This window comes from Eschscholzia californica, unplaced genomic scaffold (assembly GCF_041429995.1).
Source record: "Eschscholzia californica isolate CP2 unplaced genomic scaffold, dmEscCali1.0.p SCAF_4, whole genome shotgun sequence".
Classification (NCBI taxonomy): Eukaryota; Viridiplantae; Streptophyta; class Magnoliopsida; order Ranunculales; family Papaveraceae; genus Eschscholzia; species Eschscholzia californica.
In genome coordinates this window covers 18,627,969-18,652,501 of record NW_028238461.1, presented here as the reverse complement: position 1 = coordinate 18,652,501, position 24,533 = coordinate 18,627,969, and the positions used below count along the sequence as shown (strand labels likewise).

Below are 24,533 nucleotides of genomic sequence, written 5' to 3'. Positions count from 1 at the left end.
CTTTTCTCTTCTTTTTTTGTCTTCTTCTCTCTCTCTCGCTCTCTCTCTCTCCCACCCTCTCTTTTTTTATTCCTTTCTCTGCTTTTCTCTCTCTCTAGGTTCCAGCAAAGGGGAGGACCACTTCGCCGAAACCCTTCGTTTGGAAAACCATACGAAGGAAACGTTCCTTCATTTGGTTTTCCAAAGGAAGGTCGTCTAGATCTGGTTTCCAGATCCAGATGAGCTTCCCTTGAATCAGGTGCCCCCAGATCCAGATGAAGCAGTTTGGTTCGACCTGGAAGCAGTCTGTTTTTACTTGACGGAGCTTCATCTGGTAGAACCAAGCGAGGGTTCCTGCGAAAGAGTCCTCCCCTTCCCCAAAACATAGATGAGACAAGAAATAGAAGAACAAAAAGAGAGGAGGGAAAAGATAGAAGAAATAAGAGAGAGAGAAGGAGAGAGGGGGGAAGAAAGAGGAAGGATAATGGTGATGACAGCCGGAAAAAATTCCTGCGTTCTCCCAAAGAGACGGCCAACAATTGAGGGAGTATGAGTCGTCTGGGGTTTCAATGAAATGAAATTGAATATTAGCAAACCTTAATCCACTAAGTTGTTGGGGATTTTTGACATATTATTGGTCAACAACCGTTGACCCTTCTTTGTTAAAGAGTTTTTAAAAGATAAAGGTGTAAAAGTCAAAACAATTATCCACTTCCTATAAAATCTCATATTATTTCTCTCTCCCTCCCTCTCCCTCTATCTTCTCTCCCTCTACTGTTTTTACAATTATCATTTTCATTTTGTCTACTTGAAGATTTCTAAATGATCAAAATATGTTTGCGGGCACAGGCTGTACCTATATATGCGTATGTCGGTATTTTACCGTTCAGACGGGGAGATATTTTTATACGGTACCATGGTTTAGAAAAAAAGGTGTGTGCTACAGTATCAAAATTGCTCTTGGCCCATTACTCACTAGGCAGTGCGTACTTTATTCTCTTTTTTTTATCGGCACCCCGAGGACTCTTCTACTTTCTTCCTCTTCTTGCTCTTCCATTTTCGGTTTAATTTTTTCAAAACTATCATCAAAACCCTTAGATTTTTTTTGTGTTCTTTTGATGGGTATCATCTCTATTTCTTATTAGAAATTGGTTCTAAAAATCCAAATTTTTTTTTTACGATTGTATCTTTTGATCCAGTGTTTAAAAAGATTTTGAAGTGGATAAAATATTAAAAATATGTGTATCACCGGTTTTAGGTTGATTTCAAGTGATTTGTAAGTAGGAATAGATTCCCTAAAATCAGAAAATTCGAGTGGTCCAACCCGAGACCTGACTTTGGCTCTCGGACAGGTTCGAGTTCGAGAGTATGAGTCTAAGAATAGTGTGCCCGTAGATGTTTTCAGTTAAATTAGTTTGACTCAGAGGCGCCCACCCAAAAAGAAAACAATGCTTGTAGGAACAGGCCTTAATAATTATTCATCTGTCACTTTCTTAAAACTAGTTAATTGGTAGCTACACAGTTCTATTTCTCTGACTATCTTTCCTTTGCTTTCTCTGTTTTTTGGTTCTATCTGGTTGCCCATTTGGATAGATGGTATCCGATTTCACTTCCCATCAGCTATTTAACTCTTCATCAAACAAGTCATCAAACAACATAAGTAAGATGGTAGCCACATTCTTACAAGGGATGATGTCATTTCCTTTGAACGTTCCTGGTACTGCTTTCAATAGAGCTATTAAGGTAAATATTCATGTAGTATTAATTACCCTAATTGTTTTATGTATTTCAATTTGATATTGGATCTCATAATGATTTATTTGTTAACTATTTATTAGAATCAAAAGGCGGCGGTAAAAATGATGAAGGATATAATACATGAGAGGCTTAACTCTCCAGATGAACATTACGATGATCTCCTTGATCAAGTTTTAGATGACATGAAAAGGGACGAACTGTTGACAGAGGACTCGGTTTCTTTCATGATGCTTATTCTTCTTCTAGCCAGCTTTGAAACGATTTCTGCCAGTCTCACCGTCGGGCTCATGTTACTCGTAGATCAACCTTTGGTGATAAAAGAACTAACGGTCAGTAGTGTTACTTACGCAAGATATTGCTGATTTGTTTCAGGGTCGCACGTAAAATAATCTACCAAGGTGTAGGGCAGTTAAGAATATATTAGCGCACAAATAGGGATAGGAAACACATACGAAAATCCAATATCCATCATGTTCACCTGAGTTCGATGAGGCCCATGAACGTCCGAACCTGATGGTGGGTGGTACCTGCATCCACCTAGAGTTCAGTGGGAAGGCATGGGTTCTGGGTATAGGAGGTTACTCAAGGTCACGACTTTTAGTTTGTCCAGCCCGAGTCCAGTCCCTAAGTCCATTGGTCTGTCACTTAGGCTACCCGGAACTTCTGAGCGTGAAGCAGCCCGTGGGTGCCCAAGTCTGGCCTGAATCGAACCCCTACTTCATTAGCTCGTTACTAGAAGAAAGGGCTCCAGGGGTGGGGGGGTCGGGTTTCAAGTCATTCATCTAAAAACATGAGAAAATATATAAAAAAACAGAGATAATTTAATATCAATTGGTATCTTTCTTCCTTTCGCCGGTGTTGAGGAGGGTGCATAGTTCTCGTGGAATTGACTAAAATTGAGATTTATGTATGTTTAGTTTACCTGTATAATTTGAGTTCTAATACAAATTTATCTTTCTCGTAATGCACGCTAGCTCAGCAGAGTCGAAAAGCAGACTCCCCTATAATATTTGTTTATCGCAAGTTTAAATTTTTAAGCAGTACATGATTTATTATAGGAAGAGCAAGAGACAATTATCAGCAACAGGGGAAATGTGGATAATCAGCTTACTTGGAAAGAATACAGATCAATGAGTTTCATGCCTCAGGTTGAGTCATCATAAGGACTAACTATCTCCACAATTTATATCATGATATGAACAATGAATTGAAAACCCCTTGTGTTTCGGCAAAAACGGGTTGTGAATGAAATGTTGAGGATGTCAAGTGTGTCACCCGGGATATTAAGAAAAGTTATAAAAGAGATTCATGTAAATGGTAAGTACTCCTAACTATACAAGCTTTCTAAAGAGTAATGATAGGGAACAAGACTAACTAGGCAGACTCTGGGCAGAAATCCTATGTAGATTGCAGTGATTCGTTATTTAGTGGATCAAAATCATCGAAACACAAAATCGCGGTAATCCACATGAGCTTTCTGCGTAGAGTCAGCCTGGATTTTTTTGTTCCTTAGTATATTTCCTTTCTGAATAAATATTTTGAACATGTATGATGGTAATTGTTCAAAATCTATTTTGTGCAGGATATGTAATACCAAAAGGTTGGACAATCATGGTTGTACCTTCAGCTTTACAAATGGATCCTAACAAGTTTCAGGACCCTCTCTCATTCAATCCCAGGAGATGGAGTGTAAGTACTTGGCATTTATGTGTATTTATACATCATGTTTTCTTCCTAAAAATACAATCTGCATATAGTTTTATTCAGCAAGTAGTCTGGGTAGATTATTTTCGTGAACCTGGGTAGATTATTCTCACGAACCTGACGACAAACTTCTAGTCCAATCGTTTAATGAGATTAAGGGCATCTCCGATGAAAAACTCTACAAGATCTTTATTACTCTTATATGTCAAGTTTCAATTAAGATTCTCATTAAAGCATCCCCAATGTAACACTCAATCTGAGAAACGTCTGAGTGCTACAAATGATTCTTAAAGTTTTTCCTTGAAAACCTTCTCCAATACAACAATCAATTTTGATCTCTAAGATGATGTGCCGGTAGATAAATAAATATATCTACTGCGGTGTACCGTCTCTATGCTTTGGACGTATATAAGGTCCTCAGTGAGCTAGAAGTGATTGCCGAGTATTTAGAGCATCTCCAATGCAAAACTCATAAAAATCTCTATTCATCCTATGTGTCAAGTTCCAATTGAGATTCTCACTCCTAGGTGGCCTTAATAGAGATCTTCAATTTTTTTGTCTTCAATGCAAAACTCTAAACTTATCTTATTTACTTACGTGACATAGTTATTATTGTCAATAAAGAATTAGTTATTTTAGAAAATATAGAAGACTCGATTTCTATTGGTTGAAAATCAAATATTGATGAGTTGGACAATTAGAGATATCTCAAGAGGACACTCTAGAAATAGGGTGTCCTCTTGAGATATCTATATTCCACACTCGACACGTCATCTTAGAGATCCAAATAGAGTGTTGCATTGGAAAGGAGTTTTAAGAAAAAACTCTAAAAATCTTAGGTGGCACTCAGAGTTTCTAAGACTGAGTGTTGCATTGGAGATGCTCTTATACCTTTCCTGGAATAAAGATTAATCTCCTTGTGGAATCTCTCTTTCACTAAGAGCATCTCTAATGCAAAACTCAAAAAAATCTCTATTCATCCTATGTGTCAAGTTCCATTTGAGATTCAAACTCCTAGGTGGCGTTAATAGAGATCTTTAATTTTTTTTTGTCTCCAATGCAAAACTCTAAACTTATCTTATTTACTTATGTGTCATAGTTATTTTTGTAAATAAATAATAAGTTATTTTAGAAAATATAGAAGACTCGATTTCTATTGGTTGAAAATCAAATATTGATGAGTTGGACAATTAGAGATATCTCAAGAGGACACTCTAGAAATAGAGTGTCCTCTTGAGATATCTCTATTCCACCCTCAAACACGTCATCTTAGAGATCCAAATAGAGTGTTGTATTGGAGAGGATTTTTAAGAAAAAACTCGAAAAATCCTAAATGGCACTCGGAGTTTCTAAGATTGAGTGTTGCATTGGAGATGCTCTAATGTGGGATACAAATCTCAAAGATTTACTAACCAAAAAAAGTTTGATATACTTAAAAATATTCTTTAGTCAAAGAAAATGTTTCAACAACAAATATGTATTGTTGGTAAAAGTATTTTAAATTAGCAACGAACGTGTGTGTGTGTAACAAATATTTATTACATTGGAAGAATTTACCGTCTCAATTTCTAGTTTATGTAGACAATTTCTTTCATGCCATTGTTTCAGTAGTTTAATCTCATATTCTTTTTAAAGGAAAATAAGATTTCGGTTAGAAGGAGATTAACATTTGAAGGAGAAAAATGTTTGACGAGAAACCCAATCTTGATTTATCAATTCTCGTAATGAAGGGGAGTTCTTTTGAAAGAGTTAATGGAACCATTTCCAGTCTTGAAGGAGTAGTACAATGGTTCAGTTTTTTGTTACAACCAAAATGCAGGATATTCTGTTGGAAATGTTTAAACATTACCCATGTGTCCTTTAACAACCATTGCTAATTTTTAAAATATTTCATGTTTTTTTTGTCAAAAAGACAAGTTATCTTTGTCTTTTTAGGCCCCATATATAGTTTGGAAATAGTCTTGAAGGACAATTCTAAAAGCACTCTCATTTCTAATGCCGAAATTGCCCTTAGAATCTTAGCTTGCGAAGCTTTGCAAACTGGTTTGTAATCTGGTTTACAAAGCTTTGCAAACTGGTTTGCACTGCTTTGCAATCTGGTTTACAGATCTTTGCAAACTGGTTTGCACTGCTTTCCAATCTGGTTTGCAGAGCTTTGCAAACCCGTTTCCATTGCTTTGCAATCTGGTTTGCCTTGCAATGACTTTACACACACTTTGCAATCTGGTTTGCAGAGCTTTGCGAACTAGTTTCCACTACTTTGCAATTTGATTTGTCTTGTAAAACTTTGCAATCTGGTTTGTAGAGCTTTTCAAACTGGTTTGCACTCTCGTTTGCAAACTGGTTTGCAATCTGGTTTGCAATAAGGTCAGTTTCGTCTTTTCCCTATATTAGATTATTTACAAAAATACCATAGGGAGCTGAAGCCTATAAAAAGTTGATAAATCATTTTTAACCAAAACTCAAATTTTTTAGGGAATTTTGGCCAAATCTCCATTTTCAAAACAACGACGATTTTTTTTTTTTTGTTGAACTACCAGCGGTATTTTGTTTGTAGTGACAAATTAAAACCACCCCTAAAAACATTTTTTTTTGTTGTGCCTTTAACTGTTCCTTTAATTAAGATCCTTGAGAAAATTAAATTTGTATTGATTTCCAGCAATGTCCCTTTTGCAAGACCCAGTATGTACTTATCTCTATCTGGGCTAGTGGGCTTGGTCTTGAAGAAATATGTTGATAGAATGGTTAATCGCCTTCATCCTGTTTGCCAAGCTAACGATGTTACGTTTAGATTAACAAACAGTACACTGAGTTTTGTATGCTAACCAAAAATTAGGAACTCGGATTAAATACAATTGCAAAAAGCTTTTTACCATTTGGTGGAGGTGCAAGGAACTGTGCCGGTGCAGAGTTCAGCAAGGTGTTGATGTCTGTATTTTTGCATGTGTTAGTCACCAAGTTCAGGTAACAAAACTAATATTTCAACACATCCTACTTATGTAACTACTTGGTTTCATACCATCTGCCAAATATTCATAAAATACTCCATTATTAGCTTCCTTATGTACTTACTAAAACTTTCTTTTCTTTGATGTGATAATCAGCTGGAAGAAAATCAGTGGAGGACAGGCGTCTCGAGTGCCTATGTTATCTTTCGGAGCTGGATTTGAAGTTAAAATATCTGAAAAGAGTGAAATTGAAGCATATAACAAATAGCAAATACAAGAAAGTCTCAAGTGATGTATTGTTGAACCTATCGTATTAATTAAATAAGCGGGTGCAGTGAACTACCGTAATTGTAAGGAAAGAGTTCTATAGGTACATTTAATTTTCTTAAATTGATGTGATTTTTCACGAATTTTCTACTTAACGACATAAGAGAAATTTGGTCAAAACTCTATGATCCGAACTTTCTTTGGTAAAAAAAGATTCATCAAATTTTTTTTCTCCTCAGCTGCTAGTGGGGTTTGCAAAGGGTTGTAGTTGGATTACATCATGGTTGTATTATGGTTGTAACTAGGTTGCAGTGGGGTTGAATTGGGTTGTGATGGGATTACATAAGGTTGCAGTCCGGTCATCTACAAAGGTCGTTGACCGTTTTGAACGAGAGGTTATTATTCGGATCTCCCATTAATCTCCTGTAAGTGGGGAGTTGCGATGTTTTGTATTGCCTAATTGATTGTCGAACTGTTAATTTAGTCATCACATTAGTAAGGGGAATAACCGCATTATAAGATAGGGGTGGGACTTCATCATCGATCTCCTGCCCATCTAGGAAAGAACATTGCGCAATCCCATGTCTCACTTAAAAATTAAAAATTAATTTAGACATTGGCCTCTATAGGACCTTCTTGACAAATGTAGAACTCGATTATTATTTTGATTACTCCGAGGGAGAGGGAACGAGCTAAGCATATAATATTTTTCCACGGTCTCCTAGAGAAAAGGAAACGGTGTCAAGGATAGAACGGATATCATAGCTTATGTAGTTGTAATGTGGCGGAGTGACCTTAATAAGCATCATAATTCAAGTTTTGGTAAGAAGTAGAAGATGTCCAGAACTATTTTTAAGTGAAATGGACTAACCTCTCGTCTAGATTGTGTTTAGGTTGCTTGGTGGAGTCAGCTTGCTTGCTTCTTTGCTTTTTCATTAGGCTCTTTGCCATTTCGTTACTATTTTCGGAAGAAGAAAAAAAATCAAAGGAAGGATTTCATTCGGATAACTAGAAAAATGTGGAAGAGAGACTAACATGTTAGAATTGCAAGAGAGACTTTCACAGCTAGATTCGTCATACGGGGTATATAGCATTACTCAAAATAATCTTGGTCGGCCCCATCATGATAGTCATAAAGTTGATAACTATTGGGATTATCATCAACCTCAACAAAGTTGTGTCCCTCGGTTACGAGATACTAATAATTGTCAATGTTTTAACAATCAAAATTATTTTGAGAGCCTGAGGGTCAATGTCTATGGTGATAATTATTGTAATTATTATCGACGTCAAGAAGGTTATGAGTCACACTACACATGTGTCAATAGTTCACCCTACATGCAATATAATGAAGAATTTTATGATCCAAACATGTCCAAACCACCTCAATAGGATAACTCTCTAGCTACCGACTCTTCATTTTCAGCATCATCTTCACTACACCAAATTTATAGTACATCCTGTTAGGAGTAATATAGAGTTTAACAAAAAATCAGGAGCTACTAGCTGAATGTTTAGCTCTAAATGAAAGAAATGACAGGAATCTAAAAGAATTACTCCATAAGAAAACTAACATCATGGAAGAGGATTACTATGATAATACAAAGTACAATACAGAACACCCAATGTATTATGATGATGAGGATGGTAGTATAAGTGAGACAAATAATTTAGTTTTTCAGCCAATTATTTTGTCAGCTATATAGAGGCACCACTATCATCATATGAGTCCATTAATGTTAGTTCCGATAAAAATCTTGAACCACTTCTGAAGGAACCAAAGGTTGAGTTTGTGTTGTCTCCCCGAGTCTAAATATTCTACTCAGTTTATCCATGATAATACTCTCTTGGGTCAAACTAGTGGTCTTACTAAAGATGGAGATGATGAACTATGGCTAGTTGAAATGTTTAAAGAGAGTGATTGCTCACTCAACTTGAGTGAAGCTCTACACACTGACGATATCATAATGAAATAAATAAGTAGAATCTCGGGAGCTTAGACCTAACTTGGAGGTAATTTCAATGCAACAACCTAATGAGAATATTTCAAACCCTCATAATTTGACTGTGGATCTAGGCGAATCTGGAAATCTCTTAGATAATTTGTGCATTATGTATTTCGGAAGTTAAAGTAACCTCGCTGCAATCACTTGTCAATTCTAACAAGATCTCACAACCTATTTGTTGTATGAGGAAAATAACCAAAAGCGCCTCGAGAAATCCACGATTAATGGACTACCGCGGTGACCAAGCCCATGAATTAATGGCTCATGGGACCGACTCATTTATCTTCGGGCACCCCGAAGCAACGCAAGCACATCCAGTCTTGGATAAAGAGGTCAGTCGTCACCTCTTCAGCAGACCTCCTTCCGTATATCCGTTGAGAGACGTTATATGTTGGGTTATGGTGGTGTCTACTAATGTAGTATAAGCGGAATCTCAGACATCTAATGTCTTGACATTAGTATTGGTCTCATGATCATCATGCATAAACTAGTAATTAACTAATAGGAGATAGTAGATTACCTTAATCGTTATTTCCCTCAAACTATTCCAATAGATTAAAGAAGACCAAGAGCTCCAATCGTCGCTCCTCTACTTGGCACACCGAACAGTGTATTTAATCTCCTTCTTTGAAAGCTTGCTTGCACTCCAATGGTGGTTTAATAATAAGAAGACCTTCTTCTTGCTTGACCAGAAGATAGCTTGGATATTAGCTCACTTTGTCCTCTCTACTTGATGTGGTAGAGTAAGAAAGTTTAAGGAGAAATTCCACACCTTATTCTCTGCCCTAAGAGTGTTTATATAGAACCCTAATAAGAATCCATCTCTTTTTAGGTTTCCTAAAACACCCTTTAGAATAAGATTGGGTTAATTCCGTTTTGGCCCCCGATTTGTGACCAACTCGCCGTTTTGGCCCCTATAAGTGTTCGGCAGTTCGTTTTGGCCCCAATTTCCTGTTTGGCCCCAACATATATATTTTTTAAGCTTCTCCATTATACCCTTATGGCAATTCTGTAAATTAAATGTATTTTCTTTCTCTTTGTCCACCTCACTAAGCAATTGCCACGTCATATTCGTCCACATAAGGTCGCCGGAAAATGTCGCCGGCGACATCATTTCCGGCGACCACCATTTTTTTTTTTTTAACTTCTTCTTCTCCAACCATCTCCTTCTTCTTCTCCAACCATCTCCTTCTTCTTCTCCAACCATCTCCTTCCTTCTTCTTCTCTCTCTCTCTCCTTCTTCTTTTCTCTCTCCTTCTTCTTCTCTCTCTCCTTCTTCTTCTCTCTCTCTTCCCCTCTTCTCTCTCTCTCCCCCTCTTCTCTCTCTGTTAGGTTTCCGGCGAAGGGTCTTCGTCTGGAATTTCCAGACGAAGAGGTGTCTGGATCTGGGGTTTTCCCCAGATCCAGACGGTTTCCGGCGAAGGGTTTCCCTTCGCCGGAAACCTAACAGAGAGAGAAGAGGGGGAGAGAGAGAGAAGAGGGGAAGAGAGAGAGAAGAAGAAGGAGAGAGAGAAGAAGAAGGAGAGAGAAAAGAAGAAGGAGAGAGAGAGAGAAGAAGAAGGAAGGAGATGGTTGGAGAAGAAGAAGGAGATGGTTGGAGAAGAAGAAGGAGATGGTTGGAGAAGAAGAAGTTAAAAAAAAAAAATGGTGGTCGCCGGAAATGATGTCGCCGGCGACATTTTCCGGCGACCTTATGTGGACGAATATGACGTGGCAATTGCTTAGTGAGGTGGACAAAGAGAAAGAAAATACATTTAATTTACAGAATTGCCATAAGGGTATAATGGAGAAGCTTACAAAAATATGTTGGGGCCAAACAGGAAATTGGGGCCAAAACGAACTGCCGGACACTTATAGGGGCCAAAACGGCGAGTTTGTCACAAATCGGGGGTCAAAACGGAATTAACCCAATAAGATTTAAGGAAATTGTCGAAAATAGCAATTAGTTGATATATTCTCAATTCCCTAAGGAGATGACGTCCAAATCCAGCCAAAATTGGCAGATTTAATGTTCATAACATAAGAAAACGTCCCTCCAAAAATCAGCCCAATCCAAGCCCTAAAAGTGCCCGAATCGGTTTAGGCCCAAAACCCTTATTTCGGGTTTTTTTGCTATCTTTTGCCCAAATTCTATTTAGGCCTGTGAGATATGTTTATGCGACATTCCCAATGTTATATCACACTCCCACTAGTCATATCATCTGATTAAATACTCATTCTTATGTGTAACCCCGATGTAGGATCCGATCGAAGTTAGCCGCGAATTACTTCGTAATTCGACGATCGTAGTTGGTTCCTAGCATAAACTCTACGAACCCTAAATAAATCGGACTTGATGATCTTCTTCATCAATTGTCCTAGCCGACAAATTGTTCGCATTGCAATCTTGGTCGAAGGACATCTCCTTCAACTCCTTCATTATAGTCATTCAACATGGCAATATCCCGAATATACCCGTTGAGGAGTTACGATATCTGTATTTATGGTGACAGCTTCATGTGTTACCACATTGAAGATGACAGCTCACTGTCAGGTGACAGTCGACCACCAACACTATAAAATGACTGAGAAGAAGATACAGATCATCTGGTCATCGGCAAACACATCGAATTATCACCTAATACATCCACCTCGACCAATCAACCGACTACATTCTCCTTCATCGGTCGTACAAACCTCTCGCAAGCAATCTACGGCTGCTACTATCGTTCTCTCTCTGGACGACCAGACGACCATTCTATCTGGGAAGGGCGACGTTATCTTTCTTTCTTTGAACGCCCAGACAACCATTCTATCAAGGACAGATGGCCTACCTTTCTCTCTCTGGACGATCAGACGACCATTATATCTAGGAAGGGCGACCTACCTCTATCTATGGACGACCAGACGACCGTTTTATCTTGGAAAGGTGACCTACCTTTCTCTCCAGACAACCGACGACCATTCTATCAAGGAAGGGTGACCTATTTTCTTTATCCAGACGACCACATTATTAAGGAGGACGACTTATCTTTCCTGACGACCAAGGAGGCAAGCTACTTTATCTCTCTTCTGGAGGCTGCCTATTTAAACGACATTCCTGCTCCACCATCCACGTGATTCACTTTCACGAAATACAAGCAAGTCAGTCTACCCGTAAAGATCGAGCCACGAGTCGTGCCAAACTCTGACCATTCCCTTCCACGGTAACATTCCGATGATAACATTCACATGCCTATTACTTCTCTTACAAGCTTACTGACTTAACTGTCGGAGTCTCTTTGGCTGACATCATCCTGGTGTACCTCAAAGACCTTACGGCCATGTGTGTTTTGTTTCTTGTCACAAGTTAAGCCCAAAGACGTCGTCGGTGCCCATAAAATATTAACAGATGAAGGTCTCACTTCCAGTCAATGACTCGGTCCTCTTGACTTCTTGACTTGCGATTGCAGCCCCTCCTATTTGTCAAGTTTATGAGGATCTGTTTTATTCATCATTGTCTGTCAACTCTAGTTTATCGTCAAACTTAGTGAATTTAGCATCTTTACAAGTCTCACTTAAATTTTCATATCATTCCATGGACGTGAGGCTGAAGCTTCCTAGATACTTCATATTTTGGGTTGACCCTCAGATTTTCCGAATACTATTATATGGGGAGTCATCAACCCACAATCCAGTAGGTTTACAGTAATTTTTTCTTTCTTTCATCATCGTCTGGCTGAAGACTTTGACCTTAGGGCTTTCTGGGAGGCAATCCATGCATCTACTATGGGATAGTCGAATATGGTAATACCTTTTCCTTCATCTTTCTATTTTGGCATGGTCTTCAGAACATTGAGGGCAATGTTCGGTTGAAGTTTAGGGATAGGAAAGAACTTTTGCTTAAGTCATTCATTTCAAAAATCCAAGAGGGTTCAAAAATTTTAAATTTTTGGACTAAAAATGTGAGTCTAACTAATAGTTGTTTTGGCTTGTTAATAGTTAAAAATCTAGTTGATCGTACTATCTGGTTGCTAAATATTTCTTCATGAATTTCGAGTCTTGGGGTCGTTTCTGCACTAGCTACATGAGTTATATGGAAGTGAAGAGTAGACGCTTCTGAGAGAACATTGGATTGGTAAGACATTGGGTTGATGATAGCCATGTGTTATACCCGTTAGTGGATAATATGCGATCATGCGCAATATCTTATGACATGATCATATCTTCTGACATTAACAGTTTGTATTAAAAAAAAATCTTTGCACTATCAGGGCCTCCACGTTGTTGTTCTCTTCAGGCAGAGCAAAACTCAAGACACCGAGATGACTTATGCAGACCTCCCTATTTTATCTCTCTGATCAGAGCATGGCTCAGAGGTAGAGCAAAGCTCAAGATGTCGAGCAAACTTCCGTACACCTCCTCGTTCCATTGCAAGGTTAAAGCAAAGCTCACGAGACAAGGGTAGAGATAATTCGGATGTACCTCTCGATTTGGCTTCATACCCGTCCAGGATTCAAGGTGCTTAAGAGACTCGTACAGACCTTTCAAATAGGTTCTCTTGTCAGAGTTAGACTCAGGTAGTAGAGCTCTTCCGGATCCACCCTCTTGATAGCTCTATGAAGGGTTCATTCTTGTGCATCTAGCTAGGTTTCGATATAGGTGGTCGAGATCAATCAACAGACTTCTTGAGGGGTTAAGGCTGACCAATGTATAGATAAGTATTTAGGCATCAACTTGCTCTCTAAGTCTGTTTCTCAATTGTTACGCTCTAACTGTAGAAGCGGTCATATACACTATCTAAAGAATTCATTTGTCATCCCTGACTCGTAACTTATCGATCTAGTATTATTTTCTCATGTCCATGTTCACACCCAACTTAACACAATTAGGATTCACAAGAAATTATGATTTGTAACACCACACTGGGCTTGTAACACCACACACAACAGTTTATGTAAATCTCAATAAACAATCCATACAAAAAAAATCTCAATAGATAAAATGAATCCTCAAATTGCCTCGCACAAAATGATAAATAAGACAAATCCAACAAAAAAATGATCATTGGACTTCCGAAAATTCTCAATAGTCAATGTTAAATAAGGAATTCAAACACAATAAAATTGGAAGGTACAACGAACACAAAAAATATAAAATAGAGTTATTTCTTTTTGGCCCCTTACTTTGTGACCAACTTCCCTCTTGGTCTCCTATTTTTCATAAATTCAAATATGACCCCATTTTTTAATGTAAATGTCATAACTACCCTTCTTATAAATATTTTTTCAAAATAAAATTAAATAATAAAAAACATGAATTCCACCTCAATTCCGTCTCACTTCTCTCTCCACCTCATATCTTCACCCCTCTCTCTCTCTCTCCACCTCACCTCTTTCCCCAACTCACCTCTCTCTTCTCTAACGAAGGGCGTCGGCTAGAAAAATTTTCGGCCGGCGACCTACGTCGTCGGAGAAGAGAGAGGAGAGTTGGAGAAAGAGGTGAGCTGGAAGTGAGGTGGAATCCATGTTTTTTATTTAATTATATGTTGAAAAAATATTTATAGGAAGGGCAGTTATGACATTTATATTAGAAAAATGTGTCATATTTGAATTTGTGAAAAATAGGAGGCCAAAAAAGAAGCTAGTCACAAAATAAGGGGCAAAAAAGAAATAACTCTATAAAATATAAAGAACCACATCCAAATTAGGAACTCCAAAATTCTAAAAACTATGAAACTAATGAAAGCTGAGGAAAATAAAGAAAGAGACTTTTATACCACCAAGCCTTAGACATGATTAACATATATTTAAAAACTAGTTTCAAAAAGAAACTCTACTACAAAAATCTTGTACAAGATATTTTTCATATCACCGCTTTGTATTATTGTAATTTAATAGTTGGGCGTGGGAAATCGAAACTATCTTCACATGGGTCTTAGTCATACCATACTCAGAACAAAATAATATAAAAAGATAAGAGTTATGATTTAATGGGCTGAAGCTCATGTGGAGAAATATGAGTTTGAGCCCATTAGCCATTGATCTTCTTAGATCAAACAAATACTAAATAGTACAGTTGTACTCTAAAGTGTCGTGTCGCAATACTAAAATAACTTACCTTTTTTGCTTATTTAAGTAAAAAAGTTAGTTTGGTAATGTGAAAACTTTTGACTTCACTTAAGTTAAAATTTGACTTTATTTTGAAGTTCATATTTTTAACTTTCGATTTTAAAGTAAAGTAACTTTTGTTCAACACATGCATAAATTTTACTTCATCAATTTTCTTTTCTTTGTTTATCTCTGCTCCACCACAACTAAACTTCCACCACACAGTTGTACCACCACCGCCATACACCACCACCACCTCAACCACCACCAACACCGCATCTCAACCACCACCATTGTAGCTCAACCACCACCATCATACATTAACCACCACCTTACCTTCACCACCACCTTACATCAACCACTATCACACTTCCACCACTACCATACCACCACCACCACCGTACCACCACCACCACCACCGTACCTCCACCACCACCATACCTCCATCACCACCATTATAATCCACCACCATTATCTCATACCTCCGTCATACATCCTCCACCAACACCATACCTCCACACCATCATCATACCTCCACGAACACCATCATCATACATCCATATACCTTCACCACCACAGTAACTACCGCCACCATACCTCCGACATCATACTTCCGCCACCGAACTCCACCACTACCACATCTCAATCACATCACAAGTCATTTTGTCTATTAAATTACAAAATTGCCACCGTTCAATTCTCCCTCTCCCATTCGCTTCCTAACCCTTCAATTCTCCATCTCCACATGGTTGTCGATCACAATCCGAAAGCTGACATGACCAGTCCTCATTGGTCCGGTGTTTATCTCTTCACATGCCTGGGGCACTTCACCTTTCGGCCAGCGGTGGGCTCTTATTTTCGGGCGGAATAGCATTTTTCGAAGAGATAAAAATACTAGTATAACAAATGCTGCCCTTTGAGTTGGGCATGAGCTGGCAGATTTGTCTCCCCTTTGGACGCGTCTAAGGAGGCCAGCCCAGATTGGCCTGGTTATTTGACGACCCAGCCCAGTGGTCACTTTTTTCTCCAAACTGAATTTTGTTTCTCTTTCTATAAATTTCAACCAATTTACGCCTTTCCTTCTCTTCTCGTCTCTCTCTCTATCTCCATCTCCATCTCCTCTGAGATTCGGTATTCCCCCTCTCTCTCTCTCTATCTCTTTACTTTCTTCTTTCTATTGAATTAATTGTTCTTTTAAGTTCTTTCTGTTAACCTAACCTTTTCTTGTATAGAACTAATCAGTTCTTCTTTTTTTATTAATGAACTACTTTGAGCTGATTTTCATCTATTATCATGAGAAAAATTTCATTTTTCTTTTTGCTGGTTGATTATTTTTGATCTATCATTTCGATCTAAGAGATCTAATTTGAAATCGTAAATTTTAGCTTATTGTGTTTGTTATTCCTCGAATTTCGTGTTTTTGTTCTATAATTTGTTTTCTTTTTAGATTGGTATACCTAGATCTGTTCCTGAAACCTTCAGATCTGGTTCTAACCTGTTCAAGTTTTCAACTTTCTTACATATCTTTTGTGCTTTCTCTCAGATCTGCTTGTTCCGGAATTAATTTTGTCTGATTTCATCTTTTGCTTTATTTTACAGTGATTCATAGCTTCGTCAGAAAACCAAATCTTAATGGATCACTACATGAACAACTTTGAATCCTACAAGAAGAGTGTGAATTTGATTTCAATTTCGAAAGATCCTGTGATTTGCCCTAAACCTAGGCGACTTGGTTGCTCAAATCAAGTTCTTGATGAACCCTTGAGATCTTTAAGATACAGGTATATTTTCTTGATTTTTCACTTATTTGTGCACATAAATTTTGTATAGCATATAAAAGGTCTCATCTTTTTTATTTGTCTTTGAAATTAACAGTCATCATGAAGAGATTTCGGATTTTAAGGAAGGAAGAGAAATACTAGACATCTTTCTCAGAAAAGTAAGTTTCCCCACCCATTCAATTGTCCTCTATTTGAAACCCTAAATTCAATTTCAAAAACATAAATAATATCCTGCACTAGAGTGAAGAGAGAGAGGGTTTGTGGATTAGTTTGTTGTAGACGCATCTATTAGTAATGAAGTTTAGGTGTTTGATGAAATGAGTCAATGAATTTATATCTTCTTTAAATTGGTTTGGGTAGTTAGGCAATGAATAAGAAAATTAGGTTAGCTGAAAGTGATGAGCTAACAAGATGTTAGAGGTTGGTTAGACATTTCGATTAGTAAACTGATTCATGGGAAAGTGATGATCTATCTAGAAAGTTGTTAGTCTGCAAAAAGAACCTTGATTTGCATATAGAAAATGGTTTCATATTTAACCTAGATGAGTATAATTGTCATTTAATTTTCGATTTCTAATTGATTTGTCATGATAGTTCTTTGTGGTGAGACCTAATTGAAAATGCTCTATTTTCTCAACAGGGTGAAGATGGTTTGGAGCAATCTCCATTTAACTTTTATTCCTCGTCGCCCCCGTTTTTCAGTGGGTCTCCGCCGAGTAGGACTAGCAACCCATTAATCCATGACCCGTTTTTCAGTGGGTCTCCGCCAAGTAGGGCTAGCAACCCAATGATCCAAGACGTCCTTTTTGTGGACGAAAAACTAACCCAATTTTCCGCTCTTCCTGCCCCTCTTCCCATCCCATCGGTTGTGTCTCCGTCTCCTTCATCTTCCATAACCCATAAAGGAGGCTGTGCCCGTTCCAAGTTCGGCCACAAACCTGCAACAATTAGAATAGAGGGTTTCAATTGCCTCGACAGGGATGGCCGAAACTGCAACATCTCAGCTGTGGCTTAGGAGAAGGATTATAACACAGGAAGTTCTGCAATTAACAAATCACAAACTACTAAAGAATCAGAGAGTAAGATCAATTTGGGATTTTTGAAGGAGGATTAGAAAGAAGATTTAATCTGTAGATATGTTAATTTGATGATGAAGCTTCTCTTTACCATGTATTATCTTCATTTAAGTGTAGTTATGGTGTATATGTATTTAGAAATATAAATGAAAGAGAGAGCAAAGCGTATTACTAATTTAAATCAATTAGGGTTATCATAAGTTGAGATGTTTTGAAGAGATTGAAGAGAAAGCTTGGTTGGTTCAGAGTCGTAGATTATCTTTGATTTTACTTTTTTGGGGTCAAGGGACTAATAATTGTATATATGGAAGTAATAAAAAAGAAGAAAACCTTGTAATATATAGAAGTATTTGAAATGTATCCATCTTTGAATATAAACGTTTGTCTCGTTCTTTTGCATTCGTAATTTTCCTCTTGTTTTTGTTATTATTTATTTGTTAGTGGGTCTCTTTCGCAATCTGGCCCTACTTGGTTTTGAATCAGTCTTGTAGTCTGGATATTAGTTTGTGCTCGCCATGACTAATTTTCCTACCACTTGTGAGGCACATACACCACAAGTTAGAGTCACTCCACTAGGGCAAGTTGCGTTTTTTTTGTTGAAAGGGCAAGTTGCGACTTGCAAACGATTACTTGCGAATGATATAGTGATAATTTTTCAGTGAATAACTAATTTTAAAGTGAAGTTACTGGTTGTATAGAGAAGTAATAGAGGGCCAAACAAAATGGGGAGAAAGCTGAGTTTACGAAAAATAGAGGACCAATAAAGAAAAGCTTAGTGAAATAGTAAGTGAACGAAGTTGGGCAACGGACCTAGTAAAGGAGCAGCTTGGCAGATTGCTTTTGTGGACAAACTACGCCTAGGATGGGGAGTTTTTTTACTATCTGGCGAGTAGGACCTTCCGTGATATCTAGGCAGCTTCCTTCAAATTACTAGCTAGGGCTATCCTTGTTCTTAAATGAAGATTTTGATATCCGACAGAAAAATGCTTTCTTTAACTAATATAAAATATATGATACTGTGTCGAAAATTCAATTTTTAGTTCGTAGTGGCTCAAGAGGCATGACAATGTTTTTAAAATTTGGAGTCAGTACAAATATGTGTGGATTTGTGCAAACTTTATTTGCGCAAGCTGGTGCAAGCCAGCCTTAGACAGAGCTGAAAGTTTAATGGAGTAAGAGCATTTCCAATGGGACACTCAATATCTAACACTTAAGAGTGCCACATAGATTTTTGGAATTTTTGTTAAAAAATTATCTTCAATGGAACACTTTATTAGACACTCTAATATGAGGTGGACACATTTATTATAGAGTGTCTAGAGAGAGAAAATGAGAGTGTCTACTTTTTTTTTGATGAAGGATGAGAGTGTCTACTTGAGACTCTCTAAGTGTTACTTTTAAATTTCAACCAATAGAAAATCTTGCTTTTCAACTACTTTTTATCTATTGAATTGAAAAAAAAACATGTGTATTAAGCATAGACACTTTAGAGATCTCCATTGGAGACCAACAAATATTAGAGTGTCTCTATATTGACATTTAGGAAAGAGAATCTCTATTGGCCCTTGACAACTAGGACTTTAGAGTGTTTGATAGAGTGTCCCATTGGAGATGCTCTAAGTCGATTGATGTTTTCTGACAAAAGAAAACATGGGGCAGGAAAAACTGTGGCCAATTTTCCCACATAAAAAAGAGAAATGTTCTCGTTCTAGGACTTCGGTGTTATCAGAAAGATAGATACAGGCAAGATTAAAAACATTCATAAACACAAACAAGGAAATTACATTGACGATGTTCTATCGTTGCTCATACATATCAATTCTTTTGGAAACTAATCCGAAAAGAATACCATAATTCGTCAAAAACTGAATTAACAAAGCAAAAGACAACAACAAATGATGTGAAATAACACAGTACATAAATTACGAGGGAATGAAATAACTTAGTAGCCTTCTGGCTTGTAGGCAATGAAACTAATACATTGCACTTGACGCTTGTTGTCGAATCCGATGATCCTGATGAATGAGTTTGGGTAAGCGGTCTTCGCCTCTTCCACCTCCTTCAACACTTGTGAAGAATCTGTGCAACCAAACATGGGTAGTTTCCACATTGTCCAGTAACGTCCATCGTAGTATCCTGGGCTGTTACCGGTTTCACGGTAAACAAATCCCTTCTGCAATATTCAACATTCCGTGAGTAAGTGATGCAAAGTGATTATTCCGATTCATAATAGTAAAATAATTAGGGTTAGATAAAAGGTATTGAAACGTACCTCGTCGAATTCCAAGCAAGGAACCCATCCATTCTTGAGGAGGTAATCGACTTCTTTAGCCAATTGTTCGGCAGTGAGGGGTGGTAAGTATGAAAGAGTCTCAAACTTCTTCAAACCAGTTGGTGGCCACACCTGTTATTAACACGAATTCAAATTATTTCATACTGGTTAACAAATTGCCCATAAATATATTAGATATAATGTAATTTCTACTTACCCCAATTCAAATTCTATGTCAAACTATGTCAAAAAGAAATTGACATATTGTGTACTTTCACTTCGTAATGTGACACATGACACAATCAGACCCGACTATCAAGATTTAGTTGGCAACATTTATAGCTAATGACATTGGTGAAATTCACTCTGGTTGAGTGGTCACATGTCAAAAGAAATTGTGGTATGACGAATTAAATTGGTGCTGAAATCGTAACAGGAAGTAAATCTAGTTAACCTGCATGCATTGAACTCGTCCACCATTGCTAGTGATAGAGGTGATATCGTTGTTCTTTCGGGTAACGGGGAAAGCGGCAACGGATTTCAAGCCAGAGAAGGGTGCAACTTGAGCTGGAGCTGCGCTTCTGACCGAGGCAACGGCGGCGGAGGAGATGGTAGAGGCAGCCATTTCACTTCTTCCTTGTTACTCACTCAAGAAGATTTCTGATTTGTTTACTATGTCTCCCTCTACAACCTATTCCATTTTATACTATTTTGAATGAATCTCTAGCACCTTCTTTTCTGGCTATATGTTTTCTTTCATCTAACGGTTTAGATTTCATGTGGTAGGGGTAAGAAAATTAGTGATCGTTGGATAAAAACAGGGGAATAAGATTTAGATTCATGACCACAAATAACCTTATCATTTGGGTCGGCTCTAAGTTTGCCACGTGTAAGGAGCTCATTTATCTTATCTCATCCATGGATTGAGGGTTTTTTGAATGTGTGATGCCCAATAGACTCATACCCAAATCCCCAAAATAATCATCCATGGGGTGAGGGTTTCAAGTGTTTGAATTTGGATTGGGGAATAGTGCCCAATCAACCAATTAACAGATTTGGAAAAGAAAAAAAAAACAATTAACTTAACATAAATACTATAGAGTCCAGATGGTTGATCTCTCTCATGGTTAAAAATAAGAGAGCCAAAAAAGGCTTGGTCTTATAATCTCAATAACAAAAATATATGCGCAAGAAATGGTGTGCAAAGAGTAGACGGAACCAACCAATCTAGATCCATCCAAATCGATCTACTCGATTTTCTAATCCAACCAAAGAAAGAGGGAGTGAGTCTGTACGGCTATGAATTTCGAAAAATCTACATTAGTTTAGTCCGATAAGTAGAAGCATTTTATATAAAGACTTAAAACCAAAGGGAACCAATATGGTTCAATTATAATATAAATATTACATATGTAAAGGGTGGTTAAGATGCTATGGTAGATTAAAGCTTAAGTCCTAAACTTTCTTTTATTTACGGCAGTGAATACTAAAGTTTTTCTTTTCCAATCTCCATAGACGCTTTCATCAAAAAAAAAAAATCTCCATAGACGCACTGTTGCACTAAACACCACTTTCATCTATTTTATCGTCCTTTTATCTCTCTCACGATATCCCCTTTCATTTTTTCTTCAATTTGCTTCAGATTTTCGAGAATAACAAGATTGATTGTACGAAGAACGTTTAATTTCATGAACTAAATTTATTAAATAATAAATTAAAGACATTTATGATAAAATATGAAACAAAATTTTTAATTTTGACATAAAAATTAAAAAATTGACGAGAGAAAACAAGAAATATAGAGAAGAGAGGTCATCACAAGGGTTATAATTCGAAATCAGCAAAATTTCTTTAATAGAGTTTATATAAGCCTAACAAAGGGGGGCAAAATTCGAAGTTAATGGAAAAAAGAGTGTCAAAATGTAGGCTGGTGAAACTTAGGATGTGTAAATTAAGGGTCAAAAATAGAATTGGTTAGAAAATAAGGGCCAAAAAGGAATTAATAAAAATTTTAAGGAGAAATTTTTGTGGAGGAAGTTTGATCCCACGTCTACAACATGGCAAGTAAAATTTCAACCTATGCAACAAAAAAAAAGTAGGCACAACTTGCAACAAAAAAACCAAACTAGGCACAATTGTTGTCAGTGACCATTTTGTACTCGGTTTTAGTAATCTTAAAATCCACAGAGGATATAGCCCTGGCCTGCTAGGCTGCTACCCCCTAAATCTGACTCGTCTGAGTATTCCTTGGACGAGTAGAGATGCACTCCACGAGGAGTTAATGGGAGTTTTCTTTTTATGTTGAGTGGAAGAGTTAATGGGAGCTGGATCCCCAAATTAGGAGTAGGTTAAGATGAGTTACTCCATGGCCTTCACATGATGACCTTCCGAGTCGTTAAATTTCCACTCATGTTTACTGTTATTTTTCATTTCTTTGAGACATTGAGGAAAGTTAAGGACGCCGGTGGTAGTTTTTTTTTTTTTTGTTGAAATAAGTCAGTGGTAGTTGAAAAAACTTATATACAGAGACGGATCCAGGATTTTTACTTAGGAGGTGCGGATTTATATATCTAACTTTTTTTTTTTGCAAACAAAGTAATTAACAAAATACTTGTATTTATTAATTATATTAATGCATCAACAATTACAAACGCATTAACCTTTACGAGAGTTCATGTTTTGAAATGTTCTGATAATCGACACATTGTCAATTTACTAAAATTTTTTTTTCAATAAAAACTACTATACTATTGTTCAACCACGAATCACTCATCTTGTTTTTTAAACGTGTTTTAACTAGCTTCAAAAAAGTTATTTCAATATAGACAGTTGCAGCCGGCAAAATTAGTGTTAAAGTGAAAAGCAAATAACTAAATGATATGCTTTGTCTCTCTAACATTCCACTAATGTTCTAGCAAGAGCTGCAATTCCATTCAAATTTGGAAAATCACCATTCTTCTTCATACCGTAAATGTATTTATCAAGTTGAGAACTAAGCAGCATAATGTCAAAACTAATGAAATTTGATGGATAAAATTGAGCAAGACCCATCAACTTAATTTTGTCGAAAATGACAAATCCTCTAGATGGACTCAAGCATGCCATACAACAAGTTGAATATCAGTAAAGATAGTTGGATCGAATGAATTCAAACATAAAATACTTCAAAATGCTTATAGTAATACACAAATATATCAATAGAAAAAAAAAAATTTGATCCCACAACCTCCCACTCATAGATAAAATCTAACTCACGCCCTAACCACTATGCCAAATACTTCTTCATGTCAATATTGTACACCATTAGATACATATATCAATTTATATATACCTATATTAAAAAACAATTTACTACTATTATTATTATTTTTCGGGAGGATCCACGGGGTGCGGCCGCACCCAATCGCACCCCCATGGATCCGCCCCTGCTTATATAGTGTCCATAATTTTTTCAAAGTCAGTTATGAATTTTAACTCAAAATCTAAATTAACTAGACTCGGATTATAAAACAAGAAATTAGATCGAAGATTCGATTTTAAACTTTTTTTTAGTTAAAAAGATAAGTTATATTTTTTTTTGTTAAAAATCCAAATTTTGTATTTTGTTTGTTAAAACCTCAATATTTTTGTAAAAGTGTTGCAAAACTGTTGTAAGAGCAAGTCCAACTCCAACGTCGGACTCCCAACAGGGACTCCCAAATTCAATTTTTGAATATCGTAATTAAAATTAATTGAAATTCATTAAAATATATTAAAATTCATACATGATTAAAACAACTAAAATAAAATTTTAAACAATAGATTTAAAACTAATCCAAATCTCATTCATCCAGTCTTGCATCAATTTCCTATGAATAACAAGTTGTTCGGGACACATGTTTGAATGATCTTTGACCATCAATCCTGCCCCAATTTGCATCCGCAAATTTTCTTCTTTTTGGCGTTGAAACGAATATATTTTCTCTTTGCACGTCTATATTTTAATTTTGCACGTCTAGACTTTTGTTTTGCACATTGATGGTCTCTTGTAGAAGTTTATCTCTGTACTCATGACTCGCATTTCTCTCTTTCCAAAACCCAGATGTTGTTGAACTTTCACCACTTTTGGCTTTATTTTTTTCATTGTTTGCTTTTCTTCAAGTGTTCTTTGTTAGGTTGTAGAGGGAGATCCTTCGTCTTGGTCAGAAGAAGGTTTTCTTTTGTTTGATGAAGATTGAGATAAGTTTGATGACAATTTGAGATGGTCTTTCAAAATTTTATAATAATGTTCGAACTTGACAAATTTGCCATCATTGTTATGTTTAAACAATTCATTTGCAGACTTCAACTGCAAAATAAAAAATTTTAAGTTCATAATGTTGTCTAAAATAAAAAGTAAAGATACTAGACTAAAAATGTAAGATCAAGAGTGATTACCCAATCATTATTATTTTCTCTGCTTTTTGGGTTACTTAGCAACATTGCCAAATGACCACAAAACTTCGAGCATTGCTTGTTAATCTCGCTCCAACGACATTTAAGACCCTTCGAAGCACGATTTTGGTTTGTACGTTCATTTGTACGTTCATTGAAGTGTTCGGTAATTTTGTTCCACAAAGTACTCGTTCTTTAATCATTTCCAATAATCGCATCAGTGGTGATTTGTAAATAAGCATGAACGAGCACAACATCATC

At 36.8% G+C, this 24,533-nt stretch overlaps 2 protein-coding genes and 1 long non-coding RNA gene across 3 annotated transcripts; 2 read left to right on the top strand and 1 right to left on the bottom strand.

Moving 5' to 3' along the window:
* The first annotated feature begins 3,382 nt into the window (after nt 1-3,382).
* On the top strand, nt 3,383-6,795 carry LOC147543407 (uncharacterized). Its single transcript, XR_015239629.1, has 3 exons — nt 3,383-3,426; nt 6,278-6,405; nt 6,546-6,795. It is a non-coding gene; the product is annotated as an uncharacterized LOC147543407 (long non-coding RNA).
* An 8,855-nt stretch (nt 6,796-15,650) lies between these two features.
* LOC147543406 (uncharacterized) lies at nt 15,651-17,965 on the top strand. The gene is made up of 4 exons (XM_086636950.1): nt 15,651-15,861; nt 16,330-16,511; nt 16,606-16,669; nt 17,152-17,965. The coding sequence occupies exons 2-4, from the start codon at nt 16,363-16,365 to the stop codon at nt 17,524-17,526; spliced, it is 588 nt and encodes a 195-aa protein (XP_086493076.1). The 5' UTR covers nt 15,651-15,861; nt 16,330-16,362; the 3' UTR covers nt 17,527-17,965.
* Nucleotides 17,966-19,325: 1,360 nt separating this feature from the next.
* LOC147543405 (ribulose bisphosphate carboxylase small subunit, chloroplastic-like) lies at nt 19,326-20,531 on the bottom strand. Its single transcript, XM_086672829.1, has 3 exons — nt 20,314-20,531; nt 19,860-19,991; nt 19,326-19,760 (listed from the first exon to the last, which is right to left on the bottom strand). Exons 1-3 carry the CDS (start codon nt 20,482-20,484, stop codon nt 19,530-19,532), a joined length of 534 nt encoding a protein of 177 aa, XP_086528955.1. The 5' UTR covers nt 20,485-20,531; the 3' UTR covers nt 19,326-19,529.
* Nucleotides 20,532-24,533: the final 4,002 nt, after the last annotated feature.

Excerpts from the sequence above, each read along its gene's own strand:
- LOC147543405 (XM_086672829.1), bottom strand. The coding sequence starts at position 20,484 with ATGGCTGCCTCTACCATCTCCTCCGCCGCCGTTGCCTCGGTCAGAAGC. Across the intron at positions 19,992-20,313 it reads GACGAGTTCAATGCATGCAG|GTGTGGCCACCAACTGGTTT; the intron begins GTTAACTAGATT and ends TGTTAATAACAG. Across the intron at positions 19,761-19,859 it reads CTTGCTTGGAATTCGACGAG|AAGGGATTTGTTTACCGTGA; the intron begins GTACGTTTCAAT and ends TGAATATTGCAG.
- LOC147543406 (XM_086636950.1), top strand. The coding sequence starts at position 16,363 with ATGGATCACTACATGAACAACTTTGAATCCTACAAGAAGAGTGTGAAT. Across the intron at positions 16,512-16,605 it reads TTGAGATCTTTAAGATACAG|TCATCATGAAGAGATTTCGG; the intron begins GTATATTTTCTT and ends TGAAATTAACAG. Across the intron at positions 16,670-17,151 it reads TAGACATCTTTCTCAGAAAA|GGTGAAGATGGTTTGGAGCA; the intron begins GTAAGTTTCCCC and ends TTTTCTCAACAG.